General features: G+C 50.1%; 5 protein-coding genes and 1 non-coding gene across 6 annotated transcripts; 3 read left to right on the top strand and 3 right to left on the bottom strand.

Moving 5' to 3' along the window:
* Window positions 1-844: 844 nt before the first annotated feature.
* On the top strand, window positions 845-2,507 carry Asppvi_005894 (lipase family protein; the record flags this gene model as incomplete). The annotated part of the gene is made up of 5 exons (XM_043301806.1): window positions 845-1,025; window positions 1,106-1,214; window positions 1,277-1,574; window positions 1,634-1,844; window positions 1,915-2,507. 5 exons carry the CDS (start codon window positions 845-847, stop codon window positions 2,505-2,507), a joined length of 1,392 nt encoding a protein of 463 aa, XP_043157741.1.
* Window positions 2,508-2,675: 168 nt separating this feature from the next.
* On the bottom strand, window positions 2,676-4,153 carry Asppvi_005893 (uncharacterized protein; the record flags this gene model as incomplete). The annotated part of the gene is made up of 3 exons (XM_043301805.1): window positions 2,676-3,476; window positions 3,533-3,645; window positions 3,724-4,153. 3 exons carry the CDS (start codon window positions 4,151-4,153, stop codon window positions 2,676-2,678), a joined length of 1,344 nt encoding a protein of 447 aa, XP_043157740.1.
* A 947-nt stretch (window positions 4,154-5,100) lies between these two features.
* On the top strand, window positions 5,101-6,715 carry Asppvi_005892 (uncharacterized protein; the record flags this gene model as incomplete). The annotated part of the gene is made up of 5 exons (XM_043301804.1): window positions 5,101-5,277; window positions 5,335-5,654; window positions 5,735-5,802; window positions 5,902-6,163; window positions 6,340-6,715. 5 exons carry the CDS (start codon window positions 5,101-5,103, stop codon window positions 6,713-6,715), a joined length of 1,203 nt encoding a protein of 400 aa, XP_043157739.1.
* A 649-nt stretch (window positions 6,716-7,364) lies between these two features.
* Asppvi_005891 (uncharacterized protein) lies at window positions 7,365-10,911 on the top strand (the record flags this gene model as incomplete). The annotated part of the gene is made up of 7 exons (XM_043301803.1): window positions 7,365-7,698; window positions 7,801-7,947; window positions 8,008-8,064; window positions 8,126-8,209; window positions 8,271-9,003; window positions 9,059-10,541; window positions 10,600-10,911. The coding sequence occupies 7 exons, from the start codon at window positions 7,365-7,367 to the stop codon at window positions 10,909-10,911; spliced, it is 3,150 nt and encodes a 1,049-aa protein (XP_043157738.1).
* A 1,396-nt stretch (window positions 10,912-12,307) lies between these two features.
* On the bottom strand, window positions 12,308-12,427 carry Asppvi_r0011. The gene has a single exon (XR_006253299.1). It is a non-coding gene; the product is annotated as a 5S ribosomal RNA (ribosomal RNA).
* Window positions 12,428-13,553: 1,126 nt separating this feature from the next.
* Window positions 13,554-16,010, bottom strand: Asppvi_005890 (uncharacterized protein; the record flags this gene model as incomplete). Its single annotated transcript, XM_043301802.1, has 1 exon — window positions 13,554-16,010. The coding sequence occupies one exon, from the start codon at window positions 16,008-16,010 to the stop codon at window positions 13,554-13,556; it is 2,457 nt and encodes an 818-aa protein (XP_043157737.1).
* Window positions 16,011-17,061: the final 1,051 nt, after the last annotated feature.

The raw sequence follows: 17,061 nt of genomic DNA, 5'->3' as shown, positions 1-17,061 counted from the left end.
TAACTGGACACAAGCTTAGAGTTGTGGCGGAGCAATATGTTTAACGTGCAATGTCATTCTGTATAGCAGAGTCACTCATGGGGGCGTTGGGGGGTGTCAATGATGCAATGCGACGATCTCATAAAATATCAAATCACTTTGGGCCGAAGACCGGTTGAAAGAAAGAGATTGTCTGTATCGGTTGGACCTGCAGCCAGAATGACCACCACTTCCGTCAAGGCCATCAAAAACATCAAGATATAGTAGAAATAAAAACATACAACAGCCGGGATTCGCTGGTAGTCACCCACCCAACTACTAACCGGCCAACGTGGGCTTGAACGCGGTCAATACCCAGGTGGGTGCCCATGCTGGGTGATGGGGGTGATGGGGGTGATGCCGCTTGAACGAGGTGGTGATTAGCGTGGAGGCAGTTCAGGGAGGTGGTGCTTGGTGATTCATTGAAGGCGCATAATGTACATTAAACGCAGAAGGAGAAGATAACAAATCTTAGACATGTTATTGAACGTTCCGCTTAGAAAACTATGATGTATTATAGCGGGAATGGAAAACTAAAAAAATGATATACGAACACTTCTACTATCAAAAGAAGCCTTTTATGCCATTATTATGATTTCACAGCACATTACAGATGTCTCGGAGCGGAAGAACTTCAGATTTCTGCTGCACAGCCTGAACTTAGGGGTGACGTGGCAGCTCAGCGTCCGTGGCAGCTCAGTGTCAGATCACGTTATCCTCGTCAGGAATCTTTCCGTCCCTGACTTGCTCGCCCCGTTAGGACAGGAAAGACTTGGTTCCGTAGTACATATAAGACGACAAGGCAGCGCAGCCAAGGTACTTATACATGAAGCGTCTCCTCAAGGCCTCAAAGAGGCACCCTGAGGCGAGTGCTGCAGCTCTCGAGTGTTCGGCTGCAAGCCCCACGTTTGGTTTCACTTTTTCGAATAACTCCCAGGGTGCTTCGGCCGCGGCGGCTGAATTATCAACAGCGCTGGGCACTGCCCTTGACCAGATAGACTTAGATGGTAACCTCCTTGGAATCAGGAAGATGAATGATCGACTGGCTTGACCAAACCTCCCCCTTGCTAACCGTGCTAACTGACAGGTGACCTCGGAGACCGGTTTAAGCATTTGGTCGATCAACTAGACCAGGAAGCGTCCAATTACGAGAATTCGAAAATTGGCAAGGAGGACACCTTCAACATTTGGGAATGGTAAGGGAACTGCCTCTGTCATAATCGCTTGCCCCCAGCGCTGATCTTCTGCCTGGTTGCAGCCGGCAAGGGACAGCACATCTTTTGTCTATTGCATGGAAATGCGCACTTTGGTCGTATGATCCAGCAGGTGACATGCTGGATACAGAATATTGTCGATTCCGGAAAGATCACGTCGCTTCAGCCTCGATCGGAGGTACAGTCAAGGCGCTGTCATGCACGGTCGTCGAGCCACTTTCGGGAAGGGGTACCTTGAACACTTTCTTGCCCGTTCTGGTGATTGCCGTTCGCGGAAGCGCATCCAAGATGGACCACATGGTGAATGCGAATGGACGACCGAGGGACGCGAACGGGTTTATTGTACGGCATTGTAGTTGTCAGGCCACATTGCTTAGATCGTGCTAACAATGGCCATACAGGATCCCAGTATCTCAGGTCACCATGACTTACTGGCACACTCAGGCTTTTTGAATAGCGCTGAAGCGTTGGAGAGCATTGTTTCGCAAAGTATTAGCCGGTATGCTCAAAAACATACCAGTGGCGATATCCGTGTGTTGTTCACGGGTCACTCTGCTGGCGGTGCCGTTGCCTCTTTGCTTTACCTTCACTATCTTTCGCGCGAGGATTTAAGTAGGAACGCTAAACCAACCAAACATCAACAATTTCTTGAAATGGACTGTCAAAGCTAATGAAAGAGCAGGATCATCTATCCGATTTTCCTGTATTACATTCGGTGCGCCGCCCTCGATCACGGCAGAAGTCAAATCGCCGGGATGTAACCGCCTCAGCAGCAATAACGAAAGTCTCTGTCTCAACATAATCAACGAATTCGATCTCGTCAGCCGCGCAGACCCGCCATATATTCTTTCCATAGTCAATATCTTCAGGTCCATGTACGGACAACCTCCATTGCTGCCGTCGGACACGAATCTAGGCTGCGATATCCCATCCCAGCATCCGACAGCACCTCCCCCAAGCGAGCCGGACTCTGCGGCTCGTACGTTTTCTCATAAGGCCTACCTTGAGAATGAGAAATCTGCTGCATTCGCAGCGAAGATTTGGCCAGTTCCTAGACCTCTCTATTATCATGTTGGCAAGAAGGTTGTTTTGCTCATGCGGCTGGAAGAGGATGACGTCCAGATGAAGGCAGTCCAGATTCTGACCCCGGCTTTTGAAAAGCTCTTGTTCTGCCGGGTGGCCGTGCATAGTAAGATATGCTATTCTGAGCGGATTCAATTGATCGAAAAAGGGCGGTTCAATGGCTACGACAGCTGGGAACGCAGGCCTCATTGATCAAGCTCGAGTTTTTCAAAATTCAAGAGGGAGCAAATCCAAATGAGCATGCTCAAGTGTAGCTACTATTCTAGGATATGAGGTCAATCTATACAAGCATGGAGTCATCTATTCTTCAAAGTAAACAAGTACTGCTACGGTAAAGCCACTGAAGTGCACATAGGCCTATCACTGCCGGCGGGGCCGTTCCTGGCCATTTTGTCTAGCCAACTCGACAGCCCGGTAGTATCCAACGTCCTGTCGGACAAGCTCAGCTAACGCATCCATGTCAGCCCCATCCAGGCCGCCATTCTCGTCGATCTGTTCCAAAATAGACGCAGTCGCTTCACAATCCCAGCAAAGACAGGTCGAGTACTCCTGGCCAAACCGAATGATGAACAGTTGCCTCGTCTCCGCCATCGCGCCATCCAGTACTGGCTGGCCGATTTTGTCGTCGTGATTGATGAACCGCCCCGTGCGCTCCCGCATCGACTCTTCGTATTGTGCCGCGGAGCATTGGTGCGTATGCCACACGAGATCAATATCCAATGTGGGTACCATCATCTTGCCCGGGTAGAACTTGAAGAGTTTGAGGAACTTATCGTACCGGCCAAGGGCCCGGCGCAGAGTTCCCTCGGCAGCGGGGCTGCAGATCCAAAGATGGCGGTGCATCTTGTCGACGAAGGCGGCCTGGCGCTGGACATTGTCCACCAACGGCTGATTCTGACTCTTTTGTACGTCTAGCTCGAGAAGGATGTTGAGAAAGGACTTTTCGCTATCGGCGAGGTATCGCACTTCCGGAGACAAACTGCCAAAGGTTACACTCCGGTCGCCATACCTGGACAGGACGCGCGAGACGGGGTTCGCCGTTCTCCCCATGAGTTCGAGGTACTGGACTAGATCCGGATGCATATTAACGGTGACCCTGGTCCAATCGCTCGAGGCGTTTGCCAGCGAATAAGTCCAGTCATTTGCGTTTATGGCGCGGTGCTGGTTCTTCAGTTAGCAATCATCTTGAATATTGGGGAAAGTGTCTTTCAGCCTACGATCTCTGCCCAGGGAAATGACAGCTGGCGAATTCCTTTCAGCCCGTTTTTCCTGCAATAATAATCAAAGTCCACGGGATTAAGCAAGCAAGCGTGCCAGACCATAAGCACATCTAGATCCGTATCGTATCTTCCATTAGCCCCATATATAAGCCAGCTCCGCTCAAGGTCACCTTGGCGATTAGACATACCTAAAGGGGGCAAGAATGGCAGTCTGGTGTTCTCCGATAGCCCCGATCCATCTACTGTGTCGTTGGCCTTCCTTATCCACATCTTAAACCTCTGGACAGCGATGGACAGGAAGTAAGACCACTTCTCCCTCCTTCTGGCCTGCCAGGTATTGTCACGTAACTTATATGGCTTGTAGATGTATTTTCGCTTCCTGCGATCGTATTCCTTCCTGTGCACGATCCCGTTATTAATCTTTATTCCGAATGTATTATCCAGTTGCGTCGAGTTGATGATTTTCGACCGCAATGCAAAGAACACCTCGAGTAGCTCCAAGTGTACGGCGCATTGTCCAACCGTGGGCAGTGCGTTCCTGTCTCGTTGGTTTTCGTATGGAACGAGTGATGTGAAGAGACTGGGTGAAGGGATCGCTGGCTCTTCAGACTCGTTCATTGACTTCGGGTATGGTAACTCCTTGGTTTTATTTTGAGATGACTGTATCCTGCTAATTTCGGCCTTGCTAGCCTGGTGAAGCTCATGAAGATGAGAGTCGATAAGGTGCGACATGGTAAAGCGATCCTGCTTGCTTGATGAAGGATCTCAGTCTGAAAACGGGTTCCAGTAATCTAAGGCACAACCACTAAGACGCTGATGGGGATTCGGTGCTTGCTCGTGCAGTGAGGGGTAAGGTTCGCAAGCAAACTGCATTAGATATATAGCCAGGGTAGGCGGCTATGCTAGATCGGCCAAACGTCCCAGAGCAGCAATACCGCACTAACACAAAATACGATGTGAGTAATACCGCTTTACTGGTGTTGACATGACATCTTAAGATTCTGCATCGTAATCCACCCCTGGACATAGGAATAATAGGACTGAAATTTATTGGTATGTGTTCTTAACCAAATCGTTTTCATCGCTATGCGGTGTCGATCAATTAGGCCACAGTGGATGATCACCTGATGCATGTTTTGGTGGTCACCGATGTGCATGCTCTACTCTGTAAAGGCAAGAAATACAGTCTTCTATAGGTTTGTCAATGCACAGCACGCATTGGTCTCACCGCATTATAAGGGGGCCAGTTAAGACAATGGGGAGTTGTTCGGTGGGGGATGCTAAAATTGATTCATCACTACGCAAAATACAGCAGGGAGCTGGGTGTCACATGGTTTGAACATCTTTCAGCCTCGCGAAGAGATTGGATGCCTTGGTGAACTACAAAACCTCCTTGCTCAACCAGACGTCATCCGCGGCTGAGTTGGCTATAACGCAATGTACAGTACCATCTTCGGAACCGCCAAATTAATCGACAGCACTACTAAAACACTAGCCTCAGCGCATCTGAATCCATACGAACTTGGCATTTCGTGACATCTCCTCACCCGACGTCGTTATCCATTATGTGGGGTCCGGGAATAGCATCCTGCATCTTCCGCTTCATTTGTCACATTCCCACGGGAATGATGGGCTTTGACGGCATACATATCTACGAGCAGGCGAAGAGTTTAGGGAAAATCTACGATGTCATCCCGCAGGGTTGGAACTTCCTACGGGGCCTGCATATCATTGGCATCGCGGTACGTCCTTGAAATCTGAAAGAAAGAATAGAACTTGGGGGGTTTAACCTAGCTCAGGGGGTGATAACATTTGGCTGGAACATCTTCCAATTCTGCGCGTCCCCGTTCTGCCGCGGAAATCTCCTCGGCACCGTAGGGTTGGTCGATTTGATTCTCACATTTTCACTACTCGTCGGTCTCGTGATGCAGCACCTGTTCCTCCCCGGGACGTATGGCGTCTGTGACGGCGCTGCCGACTGGAAGAACGGCACCGACGGGCGCGAATCGGTCAACTTCTTCATTGTGGCCAGCAGATCGAGCGGATTTGAAAGTTATGGCGGGCTGAATGGCATCTGCCACACAATGGTCCAAAACTGGGTCATCAGTATTGTCGTCATGTAAGCCCTGCGTCCACCCCGTTCCTCTGATTTACTAAGGGAAAGAATATGTCTTCTAACCGGACTGGGAGACGATCCAGAATACTCTACCTGATATGTGGTCTTGTCAACGTTGTCATTGGTTTTGGCGACGAGCGTACACTTGAATGTAAGGCTCCTACCCGTCCTGGGAAATGTCTGCCTGATATGTGCTCTTGTCAACGTTGTCCTTGGTCTTTGCGACGCACTTACAGTTGGCGGTAAGTAGGGCTCCTACGGGTCCGGGAAAATGACTCGCCAGCCTCACCACGATGGCTTTTCAGCGACTATGGCTTTGTGAACCTCGCACTGGCCCTACCTACGGCCGTTATTCAAGCAGGGATCCATACCCCAAGAGTTGGGTACTTTGCCTTTCGATATGTTTGCAAAATCCTTGCGCGGACGAAGAGGGGAGGAAATATCCATCTACAGACAGCCCTCTTAGGTGACAAGGACACCACCGCACAAATGGGAGAGTTCCGCCAACATACGTGCGAGGGCAATAACACCATTTCCCAATGTGCTGTGTGCAGCGGTCTCATATGTTCTGTACGATGCATCGACTTCTTTTATGCCCAGGATATCATGGCCAACTGACATACCTTTTTTAGAATTGTCAAGTCAGTATTGACCTACAACAATCAGATTCGTTTCGGCATCTTACAAGGTGCCGGCCCATCTGCTCCAAGTGCCTGTACAAGAACCACTGCCAGGTGAGACCCAAGTCCGGACGACGAAGACGATACGAGTACAACAACTACGGCAGGAGATATCCGAACGCTGATATCGAGATGAACGGTGCCGACGTCTCGCCTTTCCAGCAGAAGGAGGTATGCCGTGTCTGCGCCCGTAAATCGCCAGACGAGCGATTGAGAATAATCGATTCGCAGGATATGCTCGAGGTCCACCGGCTGACCAGGCTTCCACTCGCTTGCGATGAATGCAAGGAACTGCTGCCAGCAACAGGGGTGCGGTGGTGGATAGACGCCGAAACTGGAAGGGAGTGTGGCTGGTCTGGTCATCCTCCCTGGGCTATGAATTAGTAGGGATTTTAGTGTGTTATTACCGAATAGATGGATATCCTATGGACGGAGTTGACTCCCTTGTCTTTGGCAGAATGGGAAACTGAGATAGCAGCATCGAAAGATCTAGTCTGTTCCTGTCCAGAACTAAGTTTACGGATTGGTCCTTGTAGATTGAGAAACTAGACACGTTATCCCTTCAAAACCAAGTTCATGTTGTTGGGACTTTGGAAAACGTTCGACTTAGTATCATTGCGCTGTGGTCTGTCTGCGTCGTGAGGCGCTGTTCCATGGGAAGGGGCTGTGTTCTCGTATCAGGATTTCTATTCAGTGTCACTAGTGACAAAGCATCCTTGCGGAGCGATTCGGTCCTCTGACACCAGCATGACCTTGCATACAGACCACTGCGTCCTGTCCCTGTCCAGAAGCGGGGTTAGAGAATAGGCCAAGGCAAAGCTCTCGTGATTACCCGTATTTGCCTGCGCATTGATGCGTCGGCAAGGCTGAAGCGATACAAAACAGGAAAAAAAAGGAAAAAAAAAAAAAAAAAAAAAAATGGGCCGCGCAAGGCTGATGATAAAATGTCGGGGTTTTAATATATTTCAAGAAGAATGTCAAACAAGTTCTCAAAGCACCAACACCACCCCGCCTCTCTATTCCAGCCCTCTCCATGTCTCAACGTCAGCTTCGAGGCATCCGCTTGACCGCGGTCTTACCCGGTTTCCCTTCGCAGCCGTCGAATTTCATCACCCCAGCATCACGCGAAGAAGCGGCCTGGTCGTCCGTCGGAGCCGGGAAAGAAATCCTGTTCAGTGAGCTCGAGAGGCTGTACTGGGAAGGGGTGAAGGAGGAACTCGAAAACATTATCCGCACGTTGAAAGTATGGCAGCAGCCGGAATTTGCTGACATTGTCGTGGCGGACGAGACAGATGACTTTGTCCATGGATTTGACACGTTTCTTGACCAGGTTGGCCAGGAGGCGCGGGCATTTGCTATCAGACGTGGTATGCTCTTTCTCATACGCCTAGCTGGGTTCACCTTGCGCACCAGGCTTTCAATACTACCTATAAGGGGCACGCGATAATATGAAACTGACCATGTGCTAGTCCAAGAAAGAGAAGCTGAAGCGCAAAAACAAGACCACATGTCCTCTCAGGAGAGTCACACAAATGCTCTAAGAAAAACCATGATGGACAGCAAGGCCGAGCACATTAGTTCTAAAATCAAGTCTTCAGTAAGACAAGCTGTTAATGGTACGCATCATAACTGATGCAAAACCATCAATCTACACGTCGTCGCTAATCAGGGAGTAGATATACCCAGACTCTCTGGACTTGAACAACGAGCATGGGTACTACTTCAGGCCACCGGTCAGTTGGTAATCAATGTTGCGAGGGGGCAGTGGCTAATGGTTAACTGGACTTGTCACAGGATTCCTCGATATCGAAAAGCTGATCGAACATCGCCCACCGCTGAATAAACTTGGATTCTGGAAGAGACCAGCCATCCCTCAGCGTTCGTGCCCCACCACTCGCTCTGCCACCAATCGATCAAGTTTCTACGTCTAACAGTATAGAAGTTGCTCTCTCAAAGTTCGACCACCTTTGGATACCCAGGTTCCAGCCCATGCATTGCGCAAGACCGGAGTGCAAGAGCATCATCCGAGGAAGCATGTTTATCTCTCACAGCCATGATGATCCTAGCGTTGTCTGCGAAGGATGCTACCGACTTTATTACTACGGTAAAGAATCATATGTCAAAGCCTACAAGCACTGCATCCTTCAACAGTCAATCACTCCGGATATAAGCAGGAATATCTGTCGCTGTAGCACAGTCCCCCGCTATGACAACTCAGGAAGGCCGTTAGCACTGTTTCCGGTCGATAAAAATGTCAAGCATCTCGACGTTGGGGGATTCGGGACCATCCAGTGCAGTCTTCTAAAGCTTGGGGAGCTCGTCGCTCGTGCCAAGTACGACGGCCTACAGTCAACTGTTGGGATCAAGAAGGCCAAGCCCATGCCGACGTTCTCGAAATTCAGCATTGAGAATATCGCGGCTAATACTATGCAGAACAGGACACAGAAGCAGGCTGGACAGAAACAAGAAAAGATGAAGCTGGTGACAGGAACCAGTCTCCATGACTCACAGAAAAGCTCGGCTACGTCAAGTTCAACCAGTGTGGTCACGGAGGCACAGGCTGACACGGACATTCCCCTCTTCTTCAGAAAGTTCACTAACAAGTACCCCTTTGGGAACGTCCATATGGCACTGCGTGTTGGACCAATAGTTATTGAAAACGGCGTAGCACAGTGAGTTTGTCGTTGAATGTGATGTACTATGGCTGTCGGCTGAGACATGTTCCAGCACCAAGGGAGGCGCGCTCGTCACCCTGCGCGAGGTGCCTATCTTTCACGAGCGGTTTAGATTTTCCAACGGTCGGCGCCGAAGCCTCGCAATTGCAGGGTCTCCTGACAGGACGGTGTGGCAACAAATGCGGCCGGTAACGAACCATACAAAGAGATATAAGGCAATAATGAAACAAGTGGTCGGAGCGCCTTTCAGCGGGCTCCTCTCACAAAGTGACGAGCTCGATATTGTCCGAGACATTCTGACAGCTAGCCGGCGGCCATTCGATAACCACGGCCTGCCGGCTTCAGACAAGCAGAGGATCCTGGATTCGGCTCTCGAGCCAGTGTTGCAGAAGGTCAAGAAACTCCTGAAAAGTCGAGTGAACATCTATCTCGACAGTATCACGAAGCGATTATTGGACCCTACCGTGAATATCAAATGGAGCGCCACGACAAACAACTGCCAAAACTTCTGCAACTCCCTCGTTAACACCAGCATCTTCGAACCACTGGTCAGGGGCCCCGCCAATATCGAAACTGCAGAGCACGAGCCGCTGTATTTGATGAGTTTTATGTGCCCTGACGAGGGATACATGCAGCGAGGCGTTAAGACGAAATTTGACGTCCCCAGCGGGCTGACAGAGGAATATCTGCTCCGGTTCCACTTCGGCCGGCACGATGAGGCCGATATCATCGACACGTTTCAGGAATACTGGTACGACTGGGGCGCGTTCGGGGGGCCTCTGTATAAATACCAGAACATTTTCCCTTGGGACTGCACGGAAGCCTATGGTCGTTATCCAACCCGCTGCGGCGAGTGCAACATGTCAAAGCACGTCTGGGCCTTCCCTTTTGACTCATGGTCTATGGTTTCACACCACCTTGCCCGCGACCGGCACATGTACGCCCCTGCAACTCTGTCTGAAAGCCTCACCGACACAGGGCCCTGCACCAAGCTGCAGGCCTGGATGCGCAACCGGCTGACCGTGCTCTGCGCATCAGCGGTGCTCTGCCGGGCCGCCACCGCCATGTCCCGGACGGCGTCCTTCCGCTCTTCTACAGAATGGCTGCACTCATCCTCCAGGTCAAGGCTACGGGTACAGTACCCGTCCCTGACCCGTGTCAAGCTAGGCGGCATCCACCGGGCCCAGCCATTCAGCCACTACTTTGAAGCTGGGACTTACAAGCACTACTTCCTGGCAGAGTGGGCGCTATTGTCGCGGCCCGAGCAGGTCGCTGCCTACGAGCTGATACGAGACGGCCGCACCCGGCTGCTGGATGTACCGGCTTCGGGCGCGGGCCGGTTCTCGACACCCTCGACGGAGAGGAGCGAGAGATTCCTCGGGTTATACGGGTTCGATGGGTTCGACGGGTTCGACGGATTTGGCGGGATTGGACAGACGGACATATCCGAATCCATGGCCATTGTCTTTACCGACGCCGGCTTCTCAGACGATGGCTCGGCGCCCGACAAAACAGATGGTGCCCCGGCGTGCGCAGTAAGTTGTGGGTCGAACTGCGGTAGTGGTTGTGGGAACAGCAGTTGTGGCGGTGTAGCTTGTGCAGGAGGCGGCGGCGGATTCGGAGGGGGTTGCGGAGCTGGTGGCGGAAGTTGCGGAGGAGGCAGCGGAGGTGGCGGAGGAGGTTGCGGAGGAGGCAGCGGAGGAGGCAGCGGAGGCGGCGGAGGAGGTTGCGGCGGATTCGGAGGAGGTTTCTGAGGAAGAGGTGACGGCTATGAGATTAGACCTGGTTCAAGTTCGATTTAGAATACCAAGTTCCAAGGCCACCTGCAGTACCTATTTGTCCGCCTGGAAGACCGACAGTGTCGATGGCTCAAACGACACATTCGAGGAAGGGAAGAGTGATTAGGCTGGCAGTGCGAAGGGCCAAGGAGTTTAGTCTTTGGTGGCTTGGATAGATTCAAGGACAACAAGTTCCTCTTGGTGGCGTGCTTGTTTGGCATTATGACGCTTTCAACCAATCCATAGGACACCATGCGGATACAGACGCGGTCGAAACAGCCAGAATTCGGCAGAGGGAACTGGACGACCGTGGCAGAATATACCAATGTCATAACACGCCCGCTGGATTGGATAACCAGGTTAAGATTCAAAAGGCGACAGATGTCTGTGGTAGACTGGGCGATACCAAAAGCCAAGCCAGTATTATCTGGGAACCTTTAGGGGGTCTTGAAGCGGGGATGCTGTTGTGCAAGGGAGTGCGGATGCTGCAGTAACTATTACGAGACGACACGATGGCTAAATTTTTGGACACTGTCTGAAGAGGGTCCCTGTTGCATAAACACCCGGGGAGAAGTGCTCTTCCTGAGCAAGCGTGGGTTATCAATATCGACAAAATTGTTTTGATGCACGAGCGTATGGCTAACGGACATGTCGAGACCCAGATGTAGATAGGGATGGAAGTCTCCAGTGACTGGCTTCTCTCATTGGAATTTGTTTCGATTTTGTCTCTGTAGTGACAGTGGGAGGGCCAGATGAGAAAATTGGACATTCCGGGGTGGTTTGCAATGTTTATGCGTTCTGATGCTCACTCCGTGGCCATTTTATCAGAAGGCTCATTCTGTTCGGTAATGTCTACCCACGGCTCCTCGAGAAAAGACCTCTCGCAATCAGTAGTCATATTTAAGGGAGGCTGGCCTCCTGGAAACTGTGGGCATACCTTGATAGGATTTCTTTCGTAAATAAGACCGTTCTCAGGTCCTCGATACGTTTGAGACCGCCTGTCTGATCTCCTTCCTCAGATGTTTCAAACAAATGTGCCGAAGTCGACCAGTCACTCAGATATCCAGCTGCTGTTGGATAGGCTCAAGAATGGTGCATGACTACGAAACGAATCTGTACAACTATGGGGATAATTTGCGGAACCCTGGGGGAGAGCTCAGGCTAGGATGTAGGCGGCGTATAACTCACAGGGTGATTAGCAGGTGAGATATATGGGCAAGGTAGTACTTTTACAACCTTGTACTGGTATCAACTCAACGTCGCTCTATTTCAATTGCTTTCTTCCTGTCAGCTCTCCAGTAGATCCTGCTTACACACATGTCGCACTAACCTGACTGAGACGAAGAATCCAATTTGATCTAGCCAGAGTTTAAAGCAATACAATGCTCTTGTTGAAACCAACATAGACTCTGAAAAAATCGACCAGGAAGCAAGGTCTGGCACCGACAAATGTGCCATCAACATGTTTTTATCCAAGGTGATCGATCATCCAACGATCAAGAGCATACTAACGAAAGGCAAAAAACATACAACAGCCGGGATTCGCTGGTGGTCACCCACCCAACTACTAACCGGCCGGCGTGTGGCTTAAGTACGGCTGAGCGGACGGGAAGCCCTGTTTTCCACACCCTATGGTCGTATGTGTTCAGTTCAATCTGAATCTAATCTATGAGGCAAGCACTTTATGCTTATATATATATGTCTATTCAAGGGCCATGGTATGTTTCAGGCTATTAAATGCTCAAAACCCTTGCCCGGAACTGACAGGAGAGTGACTGGTATGTATAATTAGTTAGACCTAGGGCTAGACCAGTCTACTATTAGACTTCCCATCACTACCTAAAATTTATTCCACCAGACGCAAGGATATACAGTAACTTCTTTGCTCTAAGTTAAATTACTAGTCTTCTAAAGTTAACTTATATTAGGTCTGGTAATAAATAAGTAGAGTGATGTTATATAGACCCCTTAGAAGCTTGTAAGAATACCTAAGTAATTATATATAGGAATAATGGGAGAGAGCTAGAGGCTAACTCCCCTAAAAATACCATGGAGTCAGGTACAGTAGAAACCAAGGAATATAGTTTTAGACTTTATGCCTAATCAAGTATCAGATCTTGTCCTACCAAATTATTTTATTTATTTGTTTTTAGTGTTTTGTATATCAATCATGTTCCCACCTGCGGCCTACCCAGTGATTGGGAATGGACTCTTAGTCTTAGCCAGCGCCGTTATCTTCCAGACAAACCTTTTAGTAGTCATGTACAGCGCAAAGCACCCCCTCCCCCCTCTGACCCCTTTCCCCCCGGGCCCCTGTCAAGCGTAGCAGTAATGTGGCCCTAGCCATAATTAATGAACCCCAACTCAATCAGCTGCGCCCCTGACGTCCTGCATTAGCTCAACCATGGCCAGCTATGAGTAAGTTTCTTTCCCATCTGATGCCCGCTCTCTAGCTAAATAAGATTTATCCTATCTCTCCTCCAGAGCAAGACGCGCCCTGTTATCTGTTCCTTTCCGCATTATAAGGCTTGCGTAGCAGTGGTAAGAAAACACTCAGGAGTGGATAGTTCTCGCAGGCGATCTGTCCAGATCATACGAATTATAGTAATAACGTAGGATTCCCTGCTAGCAATGCCAGCCCCGATATACCAATGACGTCCTGCGTCTTCCCTAATTGTAAAATGCGTGCGGGAGGAACAACTAGGTAAATGATTTAGATAAATAATTAAAACCGGAAAATGTGTTGGCAGCTTCCCGCATAATCGCTATTTAAAGAGGAAGGAAGAAAAAGCAAAATTCGCGACGCTCCGGTCGATCCACACTCAGTGCGGCCTTAATACAGCATGTAGTGCATTCTCTCTTCACAAAGTAAGTCGTGTACTCTGGCCCAAGATATGTAGTGGAAGCAATTGGCGGGATAAAGTTAACAAGCTCCCTGCAATCGAGTATAAAAATAGTCTTACCACCATGTTTGAGAGGCTGCTTCGTTGACATTGCATTCTCGACGTCTTCGGGACGGAACACCATACTGTGGCAACAAGGTTTCGAAAGTCGTGGTTGAATTGTGCACTTACATGACACAAGGCCAGTTTGGCCAGACAGCTGAGAGACAAAGCTGGCTGGACCAGCACGAAGAGGTGACACATATTCAGTGGCTTCACCTCTCTGAAGTTCTAACAAGCATTCCAGAGCGGTGTATGTTTCCTGGACACTCAGTGACATACGCCAATCTGGGTCGTGCATCGTCGTGGTTTGAGCCGCCAGATCAAAGTTGGTTGCCGGGGGCTGATGGAGAACGCGATCGATCAGTTTCGTGTAGTTCTTCCCATCATGAGTAATACGTCCAGGAATCAGATGAATTCGCGACATGTCTTCTTTGCTACAGCTAGGATTCCGCAGGAAACCCAAAAAAGCCGTAATGCCGTTGAGACAAATTGCAGAGAAACGCCCACCGGGAGTATGCACTTCCCTGCCAGTGAAAAGACCCAAGATTATCTTCATCCGGGCATCGAGGACATCCTCACTGTCTGTCAGAGATCCAAAGGAGAAATTCCGGTCGAAATCTAGGCAAAACGCKATTTGTCCGATCTCTCTCAGCTCTCGTAGACCTCCAGGAGCACACCGCCTCTGATCTAGCTGTCGACCATAGGCAGCTTCGAATCCGCTCCGCACCGGGCGAAGAGCTGCATCCTCGAGAGCGACATTTGCCAGCGCACGGGAGAGACAAATGATGGTTTCAACAAGTACAACCAAGCAGTAGCGGTCAGGGTCCCAGTCCTGAATAGACTTATCATCATCGTCATCATCCGCTTCCTCCTCTTCACTTCCAGGAGCAGGTGTCATTTCTGCGTCTTCGTCCAGCGGAGGTATAACGTGCCCTGTCGAGGTAGAATTACACGTGAGACACCCACACATCTCTCGAAGCTTCCCGATCGAGGATTCATATTCCCTCCGAGCAGCGCTCATTTTCAGTGATGCGGAATTTTCCATAAACTCTTTTACCGGCGAGAGCTCTGGAAACCAGTGCAATGTGTTCCTGATGAAGCCGAGACCGTACGAAGCGTCACAGTAGCTAGTGCATGCAGCTCGGAATCGCATGGGAAAGAATCCATCGGCCTCGACCAATCCCTTGAACAGTCTCGCTGCTCCTCCAATCGTAGTCCCTAGGCTCTCACGAAGTCCGATCAGCTTTTTGAAATCCGAAGCAAATGCAGAAGACAAGGCCGATTTCCACTCGAGGCGTCCGGATACCAACATCGAGGCGTTCGAACGACCTTCTTCCAAAAAGAGCTTAGAAATATCGTCAAGTGAAAAGGTATGACCAACGGTCGTCAAAGACTGCCTTTGTTTGCCATTATTTTTCTTGAAAATAATGCGAACTTGGGCATCGTCCGGGTCACAGTTACGATGGAAAACTGTATCACAATCCCTGTGACAGAGCTCTTCCTTATTATCGTCTTCCAAGTATATGACCAATCTCAGCTCGAAAAACCATTGCGCAACAGCAGCAAGCCACCCTGTGTCATTGCCACCAACGAAAGTGACAGCTTGGCTATCTCCCTTGGTGACCCGTGCAAGACCAAAGATCGCTTTAGCAATCGACATTGGACTGGAACAACTGCGAACGGACCCGGAAGAAGAGTCGAATCGGTGATATGCGCCAAGTCTGCGGTCGTCTTTTGGTAGCTGCATGTAATGTTCCGCTAGCAAGGGGAAGGCGGAAGAAGCCAATGTGCCTGCGCAAGCGGTCAAAAGTTCCTTCCAAGCTTGACTAGACGGCATAAGCTGCCCGTCCGCTTTGACAAGCCTTGCCATCTCTAAAAGGATCTCCACTGCCATGTCATCAGAGTAGCATTCTTTCAATGCTGCACAAAATGCCATGCATATCCGGCCCCGTTCTGTCTTAGACATCGCTCTCACAACGTCTTCTACAGAGAAGCCGATCTCGAGGGTTTTGCCCAGCGTTCCAACGACTTTGAGTTTCTCGACAGCAGTGTCTATCCTCTTCCTTCCGTCTGGACTGAGTTGGAAAATGGAGCAAAGTGTTTCACCAACCATCACAGCGTACGGATTAACTCGCGCCGCGCTATACCGGGAAAGAGCGCCAAGTGTGCCTTTGATGGGCGCAGCTGAAAGATCGACCATGTTCCATGACCCGGACTGGGGAAAAGGCCGACCACCCTGGATGATATCCAAGGTGATAGGTTCGCCCTTATGGTCTTCCATAATTGAAGAACCTGATACTCCTAAGGACTATGTTGTTATTTATTGAGATGTACCTGCTCAGATAAAGTACATAATGAACCGTCAGAGGGAAAGGCTGGAAGGTAGCCGAGGGATTGAATGGCTGTCACATTGGTTGCAGGCATGACAGGCTGGGGACTGTCGTCGCATCGTCCTCCAGCAGTCCAGCGTCATCCAAGAGGTGGCGAACACGTATTTTGCCACGTGACACTGTGACACGCCGTGGACTTTCTGCGTGGATTCTTCCAATGTCGCGCATGATTTAATAAGTTGTCACACTGAGCGGCGTGCATACAGCAAATGATAGACTCTCAGGCGCTTGGCAGTTGAGAGGCTGCGATCAATTGAATGGTCCATATGCCCTTGAGGGGCCAAGGCTCTCATCTACAGCAAGCCAGTGGGACAAACCGGAAAAAGCAAAAATTGGTTTGTATGTCCGCCACTGCTAAATCCGCCTGCCCTGCCGTGTATGTTTAGGTGGTGTTTAGGTGAAGAATATTCAGGTGGGTGAACTACCACCCGAAGCAGCCAGGATTCGCCGGTGGTCACCCACCCAAATACTAGCCAGACGGCGTGGGGCTTGAACGCGGTCAATAGACTCAATACTCGGGTGCTCTCTTGGATGTGGATGACAGGGTCGGACTAGCAGGGTGTAGCTTAGAGACATGCTGATGTTTGGAGAAAACATCAGTGGCCTGGAGCAGGCATCACCTCCAGCAGCCCTCGCACTGTGAAGGAATGCGGATATGATCGACCAAGCGCTAAATCAGTTGCCTTGGAGGTTTGAGTGAAATATGAAACACCTAGTGTTGCGCCATCAGTCCTTAGCCATGGCTTTCCTTCTTTTGCTCAAATACTCTGCAGTATGCGTAGCGCAGCCGCTGTATTCGCATTGCATGACCTGACCCGAAGCCCATCATTTCTCTGAGAGCCACAAGGCGTTGGATAGTAAGTAAATCACATCCTTCTGGTAAAGATATTACTGTGCATTAAACTGTATACGACTAAAACTCTTTTTTTAGGATACTAGACT

The sequence above is a fragment of the Aspergillus pseudoviridinutans genome (assembly GCF_018340605.1).
Source record: "Aspergillus pseudoviridinutans IFM 55266 DNA, scaffold_4, whole genome shotgun sequence".
NCBI classification, from domain to species: domain Eukaryota; kingdom Fungi; phylum Ascomycota; class Eurotiomycetes; order Eurotiales; family Aspergillaceae; genus Aspergillus; species Aspergillus pseudoviridinutans.
The sequence above is the reverse complement of the archived record's forward strand: the minus strand, read 5'-3'. Positions and strand labels throughout refer to the sequence as shown.